Source organism: Gallinula chloropus, assembly GCF_964237585.1.
Source record: "Gallinula chloropus genome assembly, chromosome: Z".
In the NCBI taxonomy this organism is placed as follows: Eukaryota; Metazoa; Chordata; class Aves; order Gruiformes; family Rallidae; genus Gallinula; species Gallinula chloropus.
In genome coordinates, this window is record NC_140089.1 from 63,438,205 (window position 1) to 63,456,853 (window position 18,649).

The window sequence follows — 18,649 nt, forward strand, 5'->3', positions numbered from 1 at the left end:
TTAGGGAGAATTAACTAAATATATGTACAATAATCACTGTAGTAAGTAACATCAGAGAAGGAAGGGAATCAATGCAGGAGAATCTCATGTTAATATGCTCTCTCTGAGGCAAGTAACGGAGCTAATTCATGTTTAAGTTTCTTCACAAAGTAGAACACACACCAGAGTGTTCATTTGCAGAGCACCTCCAGAAAAGGTAACAGATCTGCAATCTTGCCTCTCATGCGAGGGTACTGTAGAGGCAAAAGCATTAAAGGCAAAAACATTTCTCAAGCTCATTCCCTGAAGAAAAAAAAATCAGTCCAAGAATGATAGGGTTTTCTTAGTGTAGTTTTCTCCCTCTTTCTCTCAATCTCTCTCTTTGAAAATATTAAACTTTTTTTTTTAATAAATCTTTATTTCTTCTCAAGCCTCATGTTTCATTGAAAAAGAAATGCAGGGTAATATGTTTTGTATAGTATATTAACTGTAGGCGTAATAGTGAGTAGAGTGTGAGGACGCCCTGTGCAGCTCTGAGACATATCTCAGTTGCACACTCTCTGCTTAGGAAAGTAATATCTTTTTGCACTTGACAACTATTTTACCCATTCCCTCTAGCTGTCCCAAATTTATCAGAGAGCTTGTGTAATATAGTAATTCCCTGTTGGAATTATTTTCAAGCCTTTAAAACACTTCTGATGTCAAAGATTCTATTTTTGCAGTAGGGTAGACATAGGAATTATTTCTGCTTGAATAGGGATTGGTAGAGACTAAATTTATTAACACAAAAATACGTGCAAAGATTTAAAAATACTTTTCTTCAAATAGCGAGATAGGGTATTTACAGAGAACCTCTTCCTCAGCAGCAAGATTTTTGGAAAATCTTATCTGTTCAAATTATAAGTTACTCTTCACTAGTTTTATTTTAACAGTCCAACCTTTCTGGTAGCTTTATTTTACATCATCATCATTCATTGTATCAGCATTTGTCCTTTTTTCGCTTGTTTTCTTCATCCCCTTCCTTTGACAAAACATTGAATACAGTTGCTCCCCTGGTGGCAGCTGTCTTCTAAATGCATAACCAACTTGATTAACAAAGGGTCTGAGCTTCTGGCAAACTCGTCTGTCACCTTTGTAGAGTTTTATAGACCAAACCAGACTTTTTGTATCAGATTTGGATCTAAAGACTCAGAAAAACTCCTTTAATCTTTTTTTGGGGGATACTCTTGCAAACAACAATAGGGTTTTGTTTTGTTTTGTTTTGTTTTGTTTTGTTTTGTTTTGTTTTGTTTTGTTTCAGTGAATAGCTGATTATTCTGCTTTAAAACATTATTGTTGCCTTCATGTGCACTTATGTTAGAGTAGTATCGTTCTATGTTTATGTGTACTTGTGGTCGGTTGACCTTAGCTGGGGGCCAGGTCCCACCCAAGACACTCTATTACTGCCCTCCTCAGCTGGACAGGGGACAGAAAATATAACCAAAAGCTTGTGGGTTAAGATAAGGACAGGGAGACATCACTCAACAGCTACCTTCATGGGCAAAACAGACTCAACTTAAAAAGATCATCTAACTTATTACCCAAACAAAACAGAGTAGAGTAGTGAGAAACCCAAGCAAGTCTTAAAACACCTCTCACAACTCCTCACTTCTTCCTGGGCTCAACTTTACTCTTGAATTCACCTTCACTCACAGCAGCATGGGGGGATGGGGAATTGGGGTTGCGGGCAGTTCATCTCGCATTGTCTCTGCTGCTCCCTCCTCCTCACACTCTTCCTCTGCTCCAGAGTGGGATTCCTCCCACAGGAGACAGTCCTCCACCAACTTCTCCAACATGAACCCTTCCCACATGCTGCAGTTGTTCACAAACTGCCCTATCATGGCTCTCTTCCATGGGGTACAGACTTTCAGGAACAGACTGCTCCAGCATTGGTCCCCCCAGCATGGGTCACAAGTTCCTCCAGCAAACCTGCTGCAGCCTGATCTCATCCCTTCACAGAGCCTGCCAGGAGCCTACTCCACTGTGGACTTCCCACAGGGCCACAGCCACTTTCAGGTGCCTCCACCTGCTCCAGCATCAGGTCTTCTGTGGTCTGCAGGTGGAATCTCTGTTCCACCATGGACCTCCATGGGCTGCAAGGTAACAGCCTGCCTCGTGATGGTCTTCTCTAAGAGCTACTAGGAAATCTCTGCTCCGGTGCCTGGAGCAACTCCTCCCCTTCCTTCTTCACTGACCTAGGTGTCTGCAAAGTTTTCTCTCGCACCTTCCCAGCCCTCTTCTCTGGCTGCAAATTCTGCTGCTAGTTTGTTTTCTTTTTTTTTCCCTTCTAAACCCTGTTATCCCAGAGGCTCTACCACCATGGCTGATGGTCCTGGCCTTAGCCAGCAGCAGGTCTGTCTCAAAACCAGCTGGCATTGGCTCTGTTGGACATGAGTGATGCATCTGGCAGCTTGTCACAGAAACCACCCCTGTAGCTCCCTGCTACCAAAACCTTGCCACGCAAACCCAATACAGCGCCTATAACATATATTGTAAGTAGTCCTAAATTAATCACATTTTGTTTCTTCTACTGAAATCAGCAATGATTGGTCCCTATTCAGATCTGGGTCACTGTGATCACTAGAAGATCTTATGAACAGAGAGCTAGTTTGGAGGTTTTTTTTTTCTCTGAGCTTTATACATTCTTTTGGCATTTTTATTAACACTAAGACATCTCTGGTTTTTCTTTCTCCTTCTCAAGAAAGTCTATTTTTACACTTTCTGGGTTCTTTCACTGTATTGTTGACAGTGTTTGCATATTAATGGTGGTGTTAATTTAGTGTATTTATTGTGATGAGTTTTGTATTCATCTCAGCCTCATAAATCTAATAGTGATGGCGTGCTTAGGATGGACTAATTTAAATAAGTGATTTGGCTTCCTGACAGATTTTTAACTATGATTTCAATTAGCAAACAGGGGACCTTAATGTCTCCAGGCACTCGGTTACACTCTTGTATTTGGAACTTCTTTGCCTAAACAAATGTTGATCTCATTAACCAGTTACTATTAAAACTTCCTGGTTTGCACCAAAATAAATATTTAACATTAAACCTGGTGCTTCCCGTTAAGCAAGAATGATGGATTCCTACCATCTGATGACTCTTGCAGTGTGTGTCAAATTGGGTAGAGGATTACAGTGGGATCCAATTACAATGAAGCAAAATGCAATTTAAGAGTGTTGGTTAAGAGTGCTGGCTAATTCAAAATGTACTGTATAAATACTGAAAGTATTGTTGTCTGCCTTCTAATATCTGGACATTAATAGATCTTCATCTTCTTGTGCCTCATTTAGATGCAGATTAGAAAAAGTAAATGTTTCTTGTTTTTTCATGTTCCAGTTGGTTCCTCAGCTTTGAGTGACTGAGTGAATGGAATGGCATAAACACTGTAAACATAAATAAAGAGATTCTGCACATCTGCAGAAGACTACACAACAGTTAAGAGCATGTTTAGCCTTTCAACAAGTTGAATTTCTTGCATCTTAGCCAAAGATTTGAGCCAAGATAGTGGATGGGTTTTTTTCATTAAACAGCCATGGTTAAATTTTGTCCATAAAACACACTACTTTAAAATTCTGTTTATAAAAAGCTTTCATATTTTCTAGTAAGTTTAGTTTGTAAAACAGGTTGGTATCGTTATTAAATTGTCTATTACCGATAGATTTGGTATTATATTGTTTTAATTTATATTGTTTTAAATGTAGCATATCTGAATATTTAAAAGAGCACCCAAAATCTGAAAATCTAAATCTACAGTGCAATAGAAAAAAAAGTTTGTTTGGAGGCGGGTTGTTTTGCAAAATCACAACATCGTTTCACCTACGCTTCTACCAACACGATACCGTGCCTTTTGGTTTCCCATGCATTCACTCAGTCTGTAAAGTGAGAGTTACAGAAATATTTTAAGAAATTATTCAAGACATTCATATTAAGAGTGAAGCAGACCTTTGCCAACAGTTGTTGTTAATTTTACTTTTTTACATTTTTCTGACAACTTGTGATTAGGCCTTTTGTCCCCAAACCACAATTATTTTTTCCTACAGAACAGAAATGTAGACTTCCTAAAAGCCATTCTTTGCTCCTCAGAGGATTAAATGCTGCCTCTTGACTTTGCGTGCAGCTGTACTGTGAGAAGTAGGGACAGCACAGGGTATTTTCTGCAAAAAGTCTGTGCATGTATGTCTAAAGGAGTGATGCAGCTCTTCATAGTAGAAGTTTCTAACAAAGAGTAAACTCGTTAGTGAGGTCAGAGAACCTACTTCTTTGGTATCAACATAAAGTTTTTGATTTCAACAGGACCAAGCACCAGACCTTGCAACATACAACCTTTGCCTGACAAAGGAAGGACAATCTCTCCTTTCTGGAGTACACAAAAGTTTATTAGTTGTTGTCGGCATGCTCCTTTCTTTATATACTTCTCTGCACTTCTGAATTCACAAGGACAGCTCAGTGAGACCACTTGTGGAGTAAAGTTACTTCACCTTCAGAGGTCCAGCTGCAATGTTTGCCTAAAAACCAATAAAATGCCAAATACATTTATATCTATCTCTATCCATCTGTCCTCTATCTATACTTTTTTTTGAAAAGCATTAATGTTTTATGTCTTGAAGATGCATTCTGAATTAAGGATAGGTGTTGAATGAAATGAAATATCAAGGTAATGTTGGGTTTGTGTGAGACTGTCTTTGGCTTTTTATTTTTTAGGTTACCTGTTTCGAATTGGTTTGCTAAAACCAAATAGGAAAACTCACAGCTGAGATTTTGGCTTATTTTTAGCCTTGCTTTGTATTTAGATAGCTATGCTGTCTTAAGAACTAGAAAAATAATTTCTGGGGATAAGATGATTACAGAATACAAAAGGTACAACTAAAGCTTTTTATTTCTACAGAATCATAGAACGGTTAAGGTTGGAAGGGACCTCTGGAGGTCATGTTACCCAACATCCCTGCTCAAGCAGGGCCACCTAAAGCAGATTGCCTGGGGCCATGTGCGCACAATTTTTGAAGATCTCCAATGATGGAGACTCTGCAACCTCCCTGGGTAACCTGTGCCAGTGCTCAGTCACCCATACAGCAAAAAAAGTTTGCTGATGTTCAGAGGGAACTTCCTGTGTTTCTGTTTGTGTCCATTGCCTCTGGTCCTGTCACTGGGCACCACTGAAAGGAGGCTGGCTGTCTTCTTACACTCTCCAGACACTTATATACGTTGATGAGATCCCTCCTTCTCCAGGATGAGCAGTCCCAACTCTCTCAACGTTTATCCCAGGAGAGATGCTTACTCACCTTTGTGGCCCGTTGCTAGACTCATGCCAGCTCTCTTTATCCAGTTAGAGTTTTAGGCGCAGGAACAGAAATAACAGTTGAAAACCTTTCCAATCTATTTCATGCACTCTTGATTTGTCTTCCAGCAATTCATGGAGAATAGCAACATAACTGCTTGTTACAATGAACTGGTTCAAATAGAACATGGGGAAGTGCGATCTCAGTTCAAATTACGGTATGTAGAAGTGCAAGAAACTGCAAACATCAACTGCTTGGTATACATAATGGTATCAGGTTACCTGCTGCTTCTTCCCAGCTATGCCTCTATGTGCTTTGCATCTGTATGTTAACTAAAAAGCTATAGCCTTATTTCCTTCTTCTGGTTTTTGGTTTGGTTTGGGGGGTTTTTGGGGGGGGGAGGGGGAAAGTGACAAAGGACAAATTTAAGTGCCTTAGGAATCAGTACCCTGAGAAAACTCAGTCTGTATATGTTTCATTCAGTGTTGGTTCAAATGATGTCTTTCCTTAATGCAAAATGCAGTACCTGTCCCTTATTCTCATGCTTGCTTGTGCCCCATACATCTTCAGGTGCCCATATGGAATCTGGTAATGTTCTAGCAGCCATTGCTACCAGCATTACAGTCAGGACAAGATCCCTTGTCAGAAAAATTGCAGAACAATGACTTCAGCTCATATAATCGCAAGTGTAACATTTTTAAATTTAAAATGCTGTCTTCTGTGTAAAGTTTATGGGCTGCAAATTTATATGACAGTAAAAATTCACAAATTCATTCTTTTTCTCATGTGTGTGAGATTCCATATTTGATAGCTTGAGCTGAACACCATCTTGATCTGGCTCGTCATACTCTCAATTTTTATTTTCTTGCTTGGGCAAGACTTGGCAAAGCAGGAGCACAACTTTTTAGCTTAGTGAGAAAATAAATTACTTTCATTCCCTTATCACTTTTTCTCTGATGTGACTAATTTTATGTCTCATACAGGTGCTAATACTTGCATGTATATATGTTTGCAATTCAACTATATGAAAAAAAAGCCCTTGAAGTTGTTGAGTTTCATGCAATGAAGGTGTAGTTCCCTGTGTGTCAGAACTCCAGTTCCACCTACAGAAAATAATATTACATTTTACAGGTTTTGGTGTTTCTATTTAAGAAGTAGATTTTTCTGTGATTTCTTTGCAAACCGATCCCAAAGTGATTTCATGTTCAAGTGACTATGTGTCTGTTCATATAGACTGCAATTACAGTACAGTTGTCAGGGGGCTGGGGAACAGAATTTGGGCTCACACCGTTTTTAAAATGTGTTTTTCAAAACTTGGCAGGAAAATAAAGCAGCTGTGAAATTTTAGAAGTTAATTGGGCATTATGGTGGTCCTGACTTGGTTTATTGTTCAGTTGCAAATGCAACATGAAATGAGTGACTTCTGAATTAAGTCAGGATAGATCAGAGACATCAGTTTTATATAGAAAGATTAAACTGTCATTCATACTCCAGTGCTTGTAGTTTATGTTTCATTTCAAGAACAAGATGCAAATACAGTTTGAGCATCTCTCCCTGAGTAGTAACAATTATGAAAGCAGATAATTAAAACTCCAGCACAAGGAACATAATTCACATTGGCTACCATATTTTTCTCCAAGTTTACTTGTAGAATTATCAAAAAAAAAAAAAAACCAACCAAAAAATCCCAGCTTAAAATTCATTATAATTTAAAGGAAACGATGTCTGTCCCCACCAGTATTTCATAGACTGACAGTTCTTTCATCCACATTGTTTATGGAAGCAGCAGTATACCACCCACTTGTAATTCTACTTGCTCTTGCTCTCTTGAATGTAGTTACCTAAACTGTAGGCCTACTTCATTTTAATATATGAAAATAATAACATTCTGTAGAATGTATTCTGTGTTATTATGTCTTTTGTATATTGATAATACACATTATACATACTTGTATGTGTGTGTGTGTGTGTGTGTGTATTCATATTGCTTCTAAAGATGACGGGCTTGTGAACTTCTGGCAGCATTGCAAGATACTTTGAAAAAGAGATGGTATTTTTGGATTGGCTACTGCTACTGCCAGATGCAGTCCCAGAATAGTTTAGTAATTTAAAGAGTTTAATAGATGCAGGCCCAGGACAGTTAAAACTCTTTGTCATGTAACAACCGCAGCACTTCTAAAGCAACATTCATACTGACATCTGAGGGTATGAAGTAGCCTTTTAAAAGATATATTTTCTGAAAAGACATATTTGTAACTTGGAGATGCTGATGTCTTATAGCAAGAGATTTCCCCCTACCTCTGCCTAAATTAAAATTGCCATTAAAAACTAAGCAGAGCTAGTGTTTGGTAATGCTATTTGGCTGTAATTTGTTTTCATCCATGTTGTTTAGTTAGTTGCACTGTGTGTCCATCTCTGATCTGTTTGCTGTCTCAGTAGGTCGTCTCTACATCTTTGTAAATGTGAAAAAGAAGAGAGAATACTTTCAGAAAGCTAGTCAGTGGAACTAAAAGCAGGATATTTCAGGTGTTCAGATACAAGAGAAACATGGCAAAAAAGTAGGACTGGCCCAAGAAAGCAGTATATAACATCATGTCTGTGGTCAGAAGTGTCCTTCCATTCCAAGCAGGGACTCTGCTTCTCCACATAGGTCCTTCTGTTTTGAAACATGGTTGGATATCTGTGGGAGGTGTGCCTTAATCAAAGAGTATGTGGGCCATTTAAACTTGCAATCTTGCTGTCTTGGTTGCCAGATCAAGTGAAAATACTAAGGTTTGAATAGCGCCGAAAGTTTACATACTGACATTTGTTAGAAGCTGCTGTACCAGACAGGCATCTATCACAGAGATAGAGAACTTCTTTTACACAGCATAGAGTCATGCTGACATATATCAAAGCAAGTATGTCTTGGGTTCATAGAATCATAGAATCACAGAGTTATAGGGGTTGGAAGGGACCTCCAGAGATCATCGGGTCCAACCCCCCTACCAAAGCAGCTCCCTAGCTCATACTGCACAGATGGGTGTCCAGACAGGTCGTGAATATCTCCAGAGATGGAGACTCCAACACCTCCCTGGGCAGCCTGTCCCAGGGCTCTGTCACCCTCACTGGGAAAAAGTTCTTCCACATGTTGGTGCGGAACTTCCTGTGCTCCAACTCGCAGCCATTGCCCCTTGTCCTGTCTCCACAGACCACTGAAAAGGGGCTGGACATTTCCCCCTGCATCCCCTGCTTCAGATATTTATAAACATTAATGACGTCCCGCCTTAGTCTTCTCTAGGCTGAACACTCCCAGCTCACTCAGCCTTTCTTCACGGGGGAGACGCTCCAGGCCCTTAATCATCTTTGTAGCCCTCCTTTGGACTCTCTCCAGGAGATCCCTGTCTTTTTTATACCAGGGAGCCCAGAACTGGACACAATACTCCAGGTGGGGCATGACCAGGGCAGAGTAGAGAGGAAGGATCACCTCCTTTGACCTGTTGGCCACACTCCTCCTGATGCACCCCAGGATCCCATTGGCTCTCTTAGCCACCAGGGCACACTGCTGGCTCATGGCCAACCTGTCATCAACCAGCATCCCCAGCTCCTTCTCCATAGAGCTCTTCTCCAGCAGGTCATCCCCCAGCCTGTACTGATACAAGCAGCTATTCCTTCCCAGGTGCAAGACTCTACACTTGCTTTTGGTGAATCTTATCTGGTTTCTCCCTGCCCAGCTCTCCAGCCTGTCCAGGTCTCTCTGGATGACAGCGCAGTGTTCCTGCGTGTCAGCCACTCCTCCCAGCTTTGAATCATTGGTGTACTTGCTGAGGGTGGATGCTATTCTCTCATCAAGGTCGTCAATGAGAATATTAAACAGGACCCAACACCGAGCCCTGGGAACACCATTAGTTACTGGTCTCCAATCAGATTCTGCTCCACTGATCACCACCCTCTGAGCTCAGTCCGACAGCCAGTTCTCAACCCACCTCACTGTCCACTCATCTATCCCATGCTCTCTCAGTTTTGCTATCAGGATGTTATGGGAGACAGTATCAAAAGCCTTGCTGAAGACAAGGTAGACGAGATCCACTGCTCTCTCTCTATCTACCCAGCCAGTGATGACATCATAGCAGGCTATGAGATTGTTTCTTTTACTGTGCACTCTCTCTATATATGTATATTTATTTATTTTTTCTTTCAAATATCAGGAGCCTATATTAATGTTCATCCCATCATTTGTAAATTATAATTTAAGGAATTTTAATTTTCTAGCAAGAAGGTAAAGCTTTTCTTCTCTTGCATTAGTTCAAAGGTATCCCTAGGAAAAAAAAAAGTAAAAAAGGAAACACAGATCATCTTGCCACTTAGAGATCAGGATGTATGGAAATCAAGTCACTGAATTATAGATTGGAAGAAGGAAAATGTATATTTTTCTGACTAGGATGTTGAGATAATTTAAATTGTTTCCTGCTATTATACTGGTTTACAACTTCTTTGCTAGTGCTTATCTATTTGCTGCCTTGAAAACTTTGCGTATATCTATTGTGGTGATTTTTCTGTTCCCTGTCTTTAATGATGACAAAACTTTCTATGCTGATGTAACAGCCATTTGTTATTTTTACTGCTAATTTTTAGTTCCTGTTGTCTAGAGCGTATTTGGAGAAAGAAATAACACTATTAAGATGCTGCAGTATACACGAGCAATTTTAGAATGTGATCTGCAGTAGAAACACGTTAACAACAGGGTTGTCGGAAACTGAATTTCCGGAAAAAAAATCCTAATGAAGATAGTGACATGGTTTAGTCAAAACAACATGCTACTTTGTGATTCATCTACCAATAAGTACAATATAAAAATGCATTTATAATGAGCGAAATGTTCTAGCAATAAAACTAATGTGACTCATTTACTAATTTCAGGGCTTGTAATGCAGCGTTTACAGCATTAGACCACTGTCAGGAAGCTATAGAAATAACCAGTGAAGATCATGTCATTCAGGTAGGGTGGAAAAAGTTAACTGTTGTAGAACTTGGAAAGAGGGACCCCCAAAGACAACTTTGCTCGGTAGTTTCTGTTGCATTTCAGTATGTTAGTTTTGTTGCACATTAGAAAGCCCCATGCAATCAGCTGCCTTATTTCTGGATGCTGTTTCATCAATGCTTGCTGAATTTTCAAGACTTTTTCTTAGTAACTTTATTTAGATGATAGTTTTCAGTAAAGGAATGTGTCCTACAGTAAAACCAGCATGAAAGCTTTAGCAGAAGTAGATAACCTGTACTTTAAACACTTGTTCTCTCTCTGTTTTCTGATAGCAGCTTTCATATTGCCTTCTGTGTTCCGCTCATCAAATAAAACATTACATAGTATTCTTATAGGAAAAACACTGAATTGTAGGGATATGTGGTTATGGATTTAGATGTATAATTTGTAAGAATTTGATAGTTACAAATGAGTAATTTCTTTTAAGTATTTTTTTTTCATATGATACTAACATACTTTTGTTTTGGCAGTATGTTAATCCAGCCTTTGAACGGATGATGGGTTATCATAAGGGAGAGCTTATTGGCAAGGAGCTTACAGAACTACCAAAAAGCGATAAAAACTGTGCGGATCTTTTGGACACTATCAACACATCTATTAAAAAAGGAAAGGTAAACAATACAAACTCATGCAATATTGCCTTAGATTTCTATTCTGCTTTATTTTAAATGCTCTAGGTTTAAGAATACAAGATGTGGTTTTCATGAGCAAGTAGAATTCTGCTTGTCAGGTGTCTTAGGAACACAACAGCCCATGTCTCAGGATTTTCGGATTTCTTTAGCTGTGCTTTTAGGATCTGACTGAACTCCTCCTCCAACCTGTTGGCTTAAGGTCAATTTAAGACTGTTTCATGTTTCTGTTTTGTTTAGAGTCCGTGGAACTTCTGTTAGCTAGACCATAACAATTTGTCTCTTGGTCCATCTCTCAGGGAGCTGAATCTTCCAACCAAAAGGTTTAACTCTTCTGTCACAACTGTAGAGCATTGACAGCATGCTTTAAGCACCATGTGTCATAATTAGTTGTGAGCAATTGATTACTTAGAATATAGTTCGAACATCTGTGATATAGGATAGGATAGGATAGGATAGGATAGGATAGGATAGGATAGAATAGAATAGAATAGAATAGAATAGAATAGAATAGAATAGAATAGAATAGAATAGAATAGAATAGAATAGAATAGAATAGAATAGAATAGAATAGAATAGAATAGAATAGGTCATGGTGGTGACAGGACACAAAAGGGCTACATGTTCCCTACTGTATGTTCCCTAATACATTGAACAGCCTTTAATGCCACCTTCCATGATTTGCACAAGTACCTCCCTCCCTTCCATGTCTCACCCACTGCTTCATGAACTTTGAGGAGTACTTGAACGTTTGAGTGACTTCCAGCAATGATCTGAGATTTGAGGGTCTGTCAGAAGCTCTTGCAGGTTCACTTTCATTGACAAGTAGTACCTGCAGGCCACACTTGCTTTGCTCCTCTTCATCTCTGTAGGCTACCCAGCTACTAGCACTGCCTGCTCGAAGGCCCTATATGTCTTCTCCATCTGTCCATCTCTGTCTGTGATGGAAAAAGTATATTCCACCCATTTTCCAACTTCATCCTGTTCTGCTGCCAAGTAGTTCCCTCCTTAAAATTCTTTCAGGTGGTAAGGATAGAGAAGCCTTCTGTATTATCTTCCTTTCTTCTCCACTCCCTATCAGATGATAACTTTTATCTCTGCATCAGAGGTTAAGAATTGGTTAGCCTGCAGTCCTCTGATGCTTTCCCATAGCAGTGGGCATAGAAGGAATATTGGTGTCTGGTCAGGGAAATAGGTATAAATTAGAAGGTGCCTTGAAGAAACTGTTTCTTCTTTTTGCTGGTGTAGAGTTTGGTGGATATCCCTGGTTATGGGAAAACAGGAAAACAGTCATGGAGTGGCAGTAGGCTATCAGTTACCTGAGGTTACTTGGAAGACATCTTTATAGGTCAAGGGCTTCTGAAATTTAGAATGCAAATCACTTGATGGCTGACAACTTCAAGCTGAATGGTGGTCAGCACAGAGTCTGGTTCTACTGCTCCCAAGGGATATATTTTCTGGATGTGTTGCAGCTACCACTGCTTATGGTGGTAGCTAGCAAGGATGTTTGTAACTCTTCAAAGAAGATGCTTCCTGAAGTTCTTTGTAAAAATTGCATACTGTCACACAAGAGAAACATACTTGCACTGTTCTTACCTTAGCAAATGGCTGTTAAAGCTGCTACTCTGTATGCATAAAGTTTACACTTTATTTTGAAAAATACAACCATGAAATGATATGTAATTATTTACTACATGTAATAATAAGTGGATATCTGACTGCAAGCTGTGTATTCTTAGATGCTCTCTCTGTTATGTGTGATTGCTTAGGAATGGCAAGGAGTTTACTATGCAAGGAGAAAATCAGGAGACAGTGTCCAGCAGCACGTGAAGATAACGCCTGTGATTGGTCAAGGAGGGTAACTAACTTGTCCAGAACATAATTTATTCCTGGTGTTTAGGCCCTCCTCTCTTCTTTCCCCATATGTTAATTTGGACATAAGCAAACGTGTATTTAGTAGCAGGGTGGTGATACAACTACTGACTTCAAGCAATGTGGAAAGAATAAGCAAAGTAGCGAATGCCATGTTCTTTGCTGACGTTTCTCCATTTTGGCGTCAGCATCTGCTGGCTGAAGTAACGGTCATGCCATAACAATTAATAGTGTTGCTACTGTAGATACCTCCAAGCAGATGTTTAGGTTTGTATTACCATGCATTTCTATATGAAGGTATTCCCCAGTATCCGAGCTGTTAGCTGGTCAGCTGTCAGGTTCAGCAGTTGGACAATTCCCTTGCTTGTGTGAGTGCTTCTGTGTGCTCACACCTTTGCATCATAGCATGGGCACGTGGCCAGATTTTGCTCCCAGATGCACCAGTGAATTCCTGCAGCAGCAAAAGGATCAGGTGTCCTGGGGCAAAACCTGGGACTAACACTGAAGAAGTGCTTCTTGCCCAGTCTGGCTTGTGTTGGGTTTGATATCTTGTTTTGCGAGGGCATGGAAACCTCTGCTTTAGAAAATAGCAGTGTATCACTCCACTTCTCTCTTTACTATTTTATATGCTAACAAGTGATTATTTATGTTTCTAGGAAAATAAGACACTTTGTGTCCCTCAAAAGGCTTCATTGTACCAGTGAAAACAACAAACAGGTATAGTATTTCATTTACATCATAACTTTTGTCAATTTTGTAAACTGATTTTTTTGTTTGTTTAGAAATTGAGGTTTTTCCAGAAAGATGTGGTCTATATTGTCAATGAGGTTCTCATTGATTGTTGGAGCAAGCATGAAAACTTCAGCAGTTGCATGGATTACGCTGCTTTTGTAGGACTGCTGAGTAGAGAAATAAAGGTGTTGGTTCTCTGGAGCATGGATGCTGAGTCCATGATACTGTGGAGGAACATAGACCATAGTCCAAAAGGAGTTCAGGGGCTTTTTTCTAGAGCTGGTCTTGCCAGTCTGCTGAACTTATATCTAATATTGACCTATGCTTAGCTCTCACAAGGTTTGCCAGTATGTGATTCTTGAATAAAGTGACCCTTCATGCAGACCTGAGACATGGCATGCTCCGCAGAACATGTGTTGTTGGAGGGGTGTAATCCAAGCCATAATGCAGCAGTAGTGGTCTGTTTGTTTGCTGCAACAAAGCTGGTGACATGGGGAGCTGTTTGTTGTCACCTGTTCCTGGTTCCCTCCCTCTGAAAGTGTTTGAAGAGAATTATTGTATCACAAGCTTTGTCTCAAAAATGCTCTAGTATGTTCCCTATAAAGAAATTTCAACTTTTCAAAGCAAAGGAGTGAAATCTAACTTTAGTCTGTGGTCTTAAAGGTGAGATAGAAAGTGGGCAGAGTAGGAAGTAACTGACAACATTTTAGACTAAGGATGTGCTTGGGAAACCTGATATGTTTTCAATGGGCTCGGAAAGCCAATGGCATTCTGGGGTGTATCAAGAAAAGTAGGGCCAGCAGCTTGAGGCAAGTTCTCCTCCATTTCTACTCTGCCCTGATGAGGCCTCCTCTGGAATATCATGTCCAGTCCTGGGCTCCCTGGTTCAAGAGGGATGGGGAGATACTGGAATGGGTAAAAAAAAAAAGGGCTACAAAGATGATGAGGGGACTAGAATATCTTTCTTACAAAGAGAGGCTGAGGGACCTGGGACTTTTTAGCCTAGAGAAGAGAAGACTGAGGTAAGATCTTATCAGTGCTTATAAATACTTGAGGGGTGGGTGTCAGGAGGACGGGGTCAGTCTTTCAGTGGTGCTCAGTGACAGGACAAGAGTCAGTGGGCATAAACTTGAATATAGGAAGTTCCACTTGAATGTGAGGAGGAACTTCTTTACTGTGAGGGTGACAGAATACTGGGACAGGCTGCCCGGAGAGGTTGTGGAATCTCCATTTCTGGAGACATTCAAAACCCACCTGGACGCTGTCCTGTGCAGCCTGCTCTAGGTGATCTGGCTCTGGCAGGGTGGTTGATCTAAATGATTTCCAGAGGTCCCTTCCAACCCCCATCATTCTGTGATTCTTCAGGGGAGGGGTTATGTATCTTGCTTTATTTAGAATTTTAATGTGCTTGGGCATAAAAAGTATCTAGAAAGTTACTGCTATTTCTGGTTGCCCTTTCTTCATTAAAGCAGCACTGAATACTAACACTTTATTGGAAAAGTTCTACCACTGGAAGACGTTCATAGGTGATACTCTCCAAAATGTTACTATTGAAACCATCCGCTTTGCGTAAGTTTTTGTGAGGGCAGATTACTCTAGTTGTCATGGTTTAGCCCCAGCCAGCAACTAAGCACCATGCAAATGTTTGCTCACCATCCTTCAGCAGAGTGGGGGAGAGAATCAGAAGAGTGAAAGTGAGAAAACTCATGGGCTGACATAAAGGCAGTTTAAAAGGTAAAGCAAAAACTGTGAGCAAGCAAAGCAGAACAAGGAATTCATTCCCAACATCCCACAGGCAGGCAGGTGTTCAGCCATCTTTAGGACAGCAGAGCTTCATCACACATGATGGTTATAATCATCAGACTTTTTAAGAGTTATTTTTTGTGGCAACATTGCTGTGTTGATATCAATCCTGATCAACATTTGGCTGCTGCTGTTTTCCTAAAATCCACGCCTGAATACATGCAGCAGTAGAACTTTTCTCTAGCCTAAAAAAAAAAATAGTTTATTTTCAAGCCACAGATAATTCTTTATGGAAAGATTAAAAAAATCAAACAAATTACTTATTTAGCTACAGAGCAGTAAAAGCTGTCACAATTAGAATTTTGATGCAAATGTCTCATGTTTCACTGCATCAACATAGTTATAAATGGCTTGATCTCATCATTCAGACACTACAGACAGAGTTAGAACCATCTTTGCACTGTTATGCATAGCTTCAACTTAAGAAATGTAGGTGTGTTCTTTGTCATTACTGACAGCCCTCATAAGGAATATCGCAGTATGACTGGAGATCACCCTGTAGGAACCTGCACAGATTTCTGTGCCAGATTTATTGCATACAAAAATTAACCATGTTAGATTTATGCACGGAAAAAATAAATAAATTTGAGGGTGTATTATGTATTCTTACAGTGAAGATTTATGAATGGGGATTGACTTCCATGTGAGTGTTCCCATGTGCTGAAGTGTAGATAGTGATTAATGCTGCCTTTGTCAATTTGAGACCTGCCAGGATAGAGTCCAATGTTTGCACATTCATAAATTTACAACAGAGATGGTGTTTCTCCTCTTAAGAACATATCAGCTCAAGATTAACTGTGTAACTGCCCTCATAACTTACATGGCTCTTTCAGGTCATTCCTACAGAAGGGATAAGAGAAGTATTCAGAGTTGAAATGTAGTTTGTTTTACTTTTGTAGTAGAGCAATCAGAGGACTGAGCCAATGTTTTCTGCCTGTTGTGCAGCAGACAGAGATATATCCATGGGCTCTGAGAGAAGCTCCAGCCTGGGACTGGAACAAGCAGTTCAGATGCCTCGTGTCACTGTACCAAACTGATGAGCTTTCTCAATCTTACTATGTTTGAATGAAATTATTTCTCTGAGAGTGCCTGCATGCTTAATGCTGGTTAGTATTCAAGGATCACTGCCCTCAAGCTCAGGAACGACGCATCCCAACAAAGAGGAAATTGGGAAAAAATGCCCAATGTCCTCCATGGATGAACAAGGAACTCCTGGGCAAACTCAAACACAAAAACAGAAGCTAGAGAGAGTGTTAGCAAGGAGAGATAGCTTTGCTACAGGGCAACAGAGAAACAGTCCAAAGAGCCAGGGAACAGGTTACAAAAGCCAAAGCCCTGATATAATTAAATCTGGACAGGGATGTCAAAGCCAATCACCATAAATCAGATGACAGTAATGGACTCCTAAATATGATGTCTAATGAGTAATGTGTAAGCACAGTGTCAAGCTTTGAAGTTTACTCACCTGAAGTACAGGGTATGTCTACCATCCCTAGTGAATACAGGGAAAAAAGTAATACATTCCTTTTAGTCCTTTCTGGTGTCTGTTAGCTATACCTAGTATGTAATGTACTAATTTTGGAGGGACAACTTGAGGAACCAGAAGTTCTGCTCAGTTTTCCTACTAACAGCAAAAGACTTTCTTGTAATCACATAACAAAGGAACGGGGTGAAGTGATCAGCAGACATTAAACTGTCATGTATTAGACAGACTGTGCCTTTGTTTCTGAGAAGGATGGAAAAACAGAGGAGCATTTAAGCTCTGTTATTGTACGTGAAGCAACAGGTGTAAACTTTAAGATGATGGAAATATCCTATTTAAATTCTAAGAAAGATTGAGGTACCGATCAGTTGAAGCACACTTTTCAGAAGCACAAAGAAATAAGATTTTTTTGCGTGTGGGTTTAACTGTTTTATTCATGAAAAATTATTCCAAATTATTTGGAAACTAAGTAGGTTCTGATAGATGGCACCTACCTCTACTCTTCAGTCACTGGAAGGTTGTTTTTGTAACTGTGATTTTTGCAGTCTGGTTTATCAGTGACCCATGAAAGAATGCATGCAAAAATTAGCTTAGATAGTTCTAAGAAAATTGATTTTAAATTACTTTGTAGACGAAAATAATTGCTATTTTAGGATTTTTTTTTTCTTTTTGTCTTTTATTCCTGGAATCTTTCAGGTTCATATGCAATTAGCACTTAAAAGACTAGCGAAGAATGAATGTCAGTCCTCGCAGACACAGGCATTAAACAACCTGCTATATAAAAGCACTATTGTGTCTGTGATTCTCTGTATTGCATGTCTGTTTACTTTCATATTATTTCTCTGCATCTAATTACACCTCAAGAAGAGGTGCCAAGAAGAGTGCCAAACACTGAACAGCACATGTTCAGGACAGTGTTGCCCTGAATGTAGCCCTTTTAAAATCTTTTTGTGTTCCTTTTCCTTGCATATATAATTTACTCTTCATGCATCTTCAGCTCTACAAGAGTCACCTTGATGAGAAGTACACAGGAGACAACGCTCAGTCAGGTTAGAATACTATCATTTACCTTTAAATACTGCTGTGCTTGAGGTTTGGCCGGATGCTTTGCTGGTGTGAAATGTCTCTTCCTGCTGTCAAATCAGTGATCAGAGCAGATGGGCAATGATGGATGCCAGCTGCTCTGATGTCACACCACGAATTGGATTTGTAACCATCATTAATAATTCAATCTCCTGTGCAGAGCTCTTGCCTGGTGTTCGAAGTTAAGATGTATTGTTCTTTGTTGTATTAAAACCTTGCCTGATTCTGAAGCACCTTTCTGTTTAAAATTACTGTGTACCTAATTAGTGTGTGTCACTTTCTGCCATCAGATCTGCCTCAGAATTTCCAAGTTTGGGACCTGTCAGCAGGCTACTGGTTAGGCCTCAGCACAGGGCTCTGATAATTTGCCTGTAGTGCCCAGCCTACAGCTCCTCATGTCCAGACAGCATCAAGCTGTTGCAGTGTGTCTGCACTACCCTTGCCCATGTCTTGGGCAGGTTTCAAGCTCTCAGAAACTTCTGCAGACAGCCTTTGGCTGAAAGTGTAGAGTTTAAAGGGGTAATGTCTTCTGATGTTGTGTGACATTTGGAACAACCATTTTCCCTGAAGAAGCAGCACTAAAGGCCAATTTTAAGCTTGTGATTACAGTGGTCTGAGCCAGAGGCAGCACTCCTGTCTTATTCAGAGTGAAGAGGTTCTTTTACCTCGTTACCTCCTGGCACTGGAGGCCCTTTCGACCATGAAGCACTGCACAGCATTGCTGTGCAAT

General features: G+C 40.0%; 1 protein-coding gene across 1 annotated transcript in view; it reads left to right on the top strand.

Annotated features, from left to right (window-relative positions):
- The window catches only part of PDE8B (phosphodiesterase 8B), a gene marked incomplete at both ends in the record, with an annotated part of 82,832 nt that overhangs the window by 49,253 nt on the left and 14,930 nt on the right, over window positions 1-18,649 (top strand). Inside the window, 6 exons of the mRNA XM_084277977.1 lie at window positions 5,426-5,514; window positions 10,197-10,275; window positions 10,788-10,928; window positions 12,716-12,804; window positions 13,475-13,535; window positions 17,834-17,885. Coding sequence (XP_084134103.1) covers window positions 5,426-5,514; window positions 10,197-10,275; window positions 10,788-10,928; window positions 12,716-12,804; window positions 13,475-13,535; window positions 17,834-17,885 — 511 coding nt within the window. The remainder of the gene's footprint in view (window positions 1-5,425; window positions 5,515-10,196; window positions 10,276-10,787; window positions 10,929-12,715; window positions 12,805-13,474; window positions 13,536-17,833; window positions 17,886-18,649) is intronic.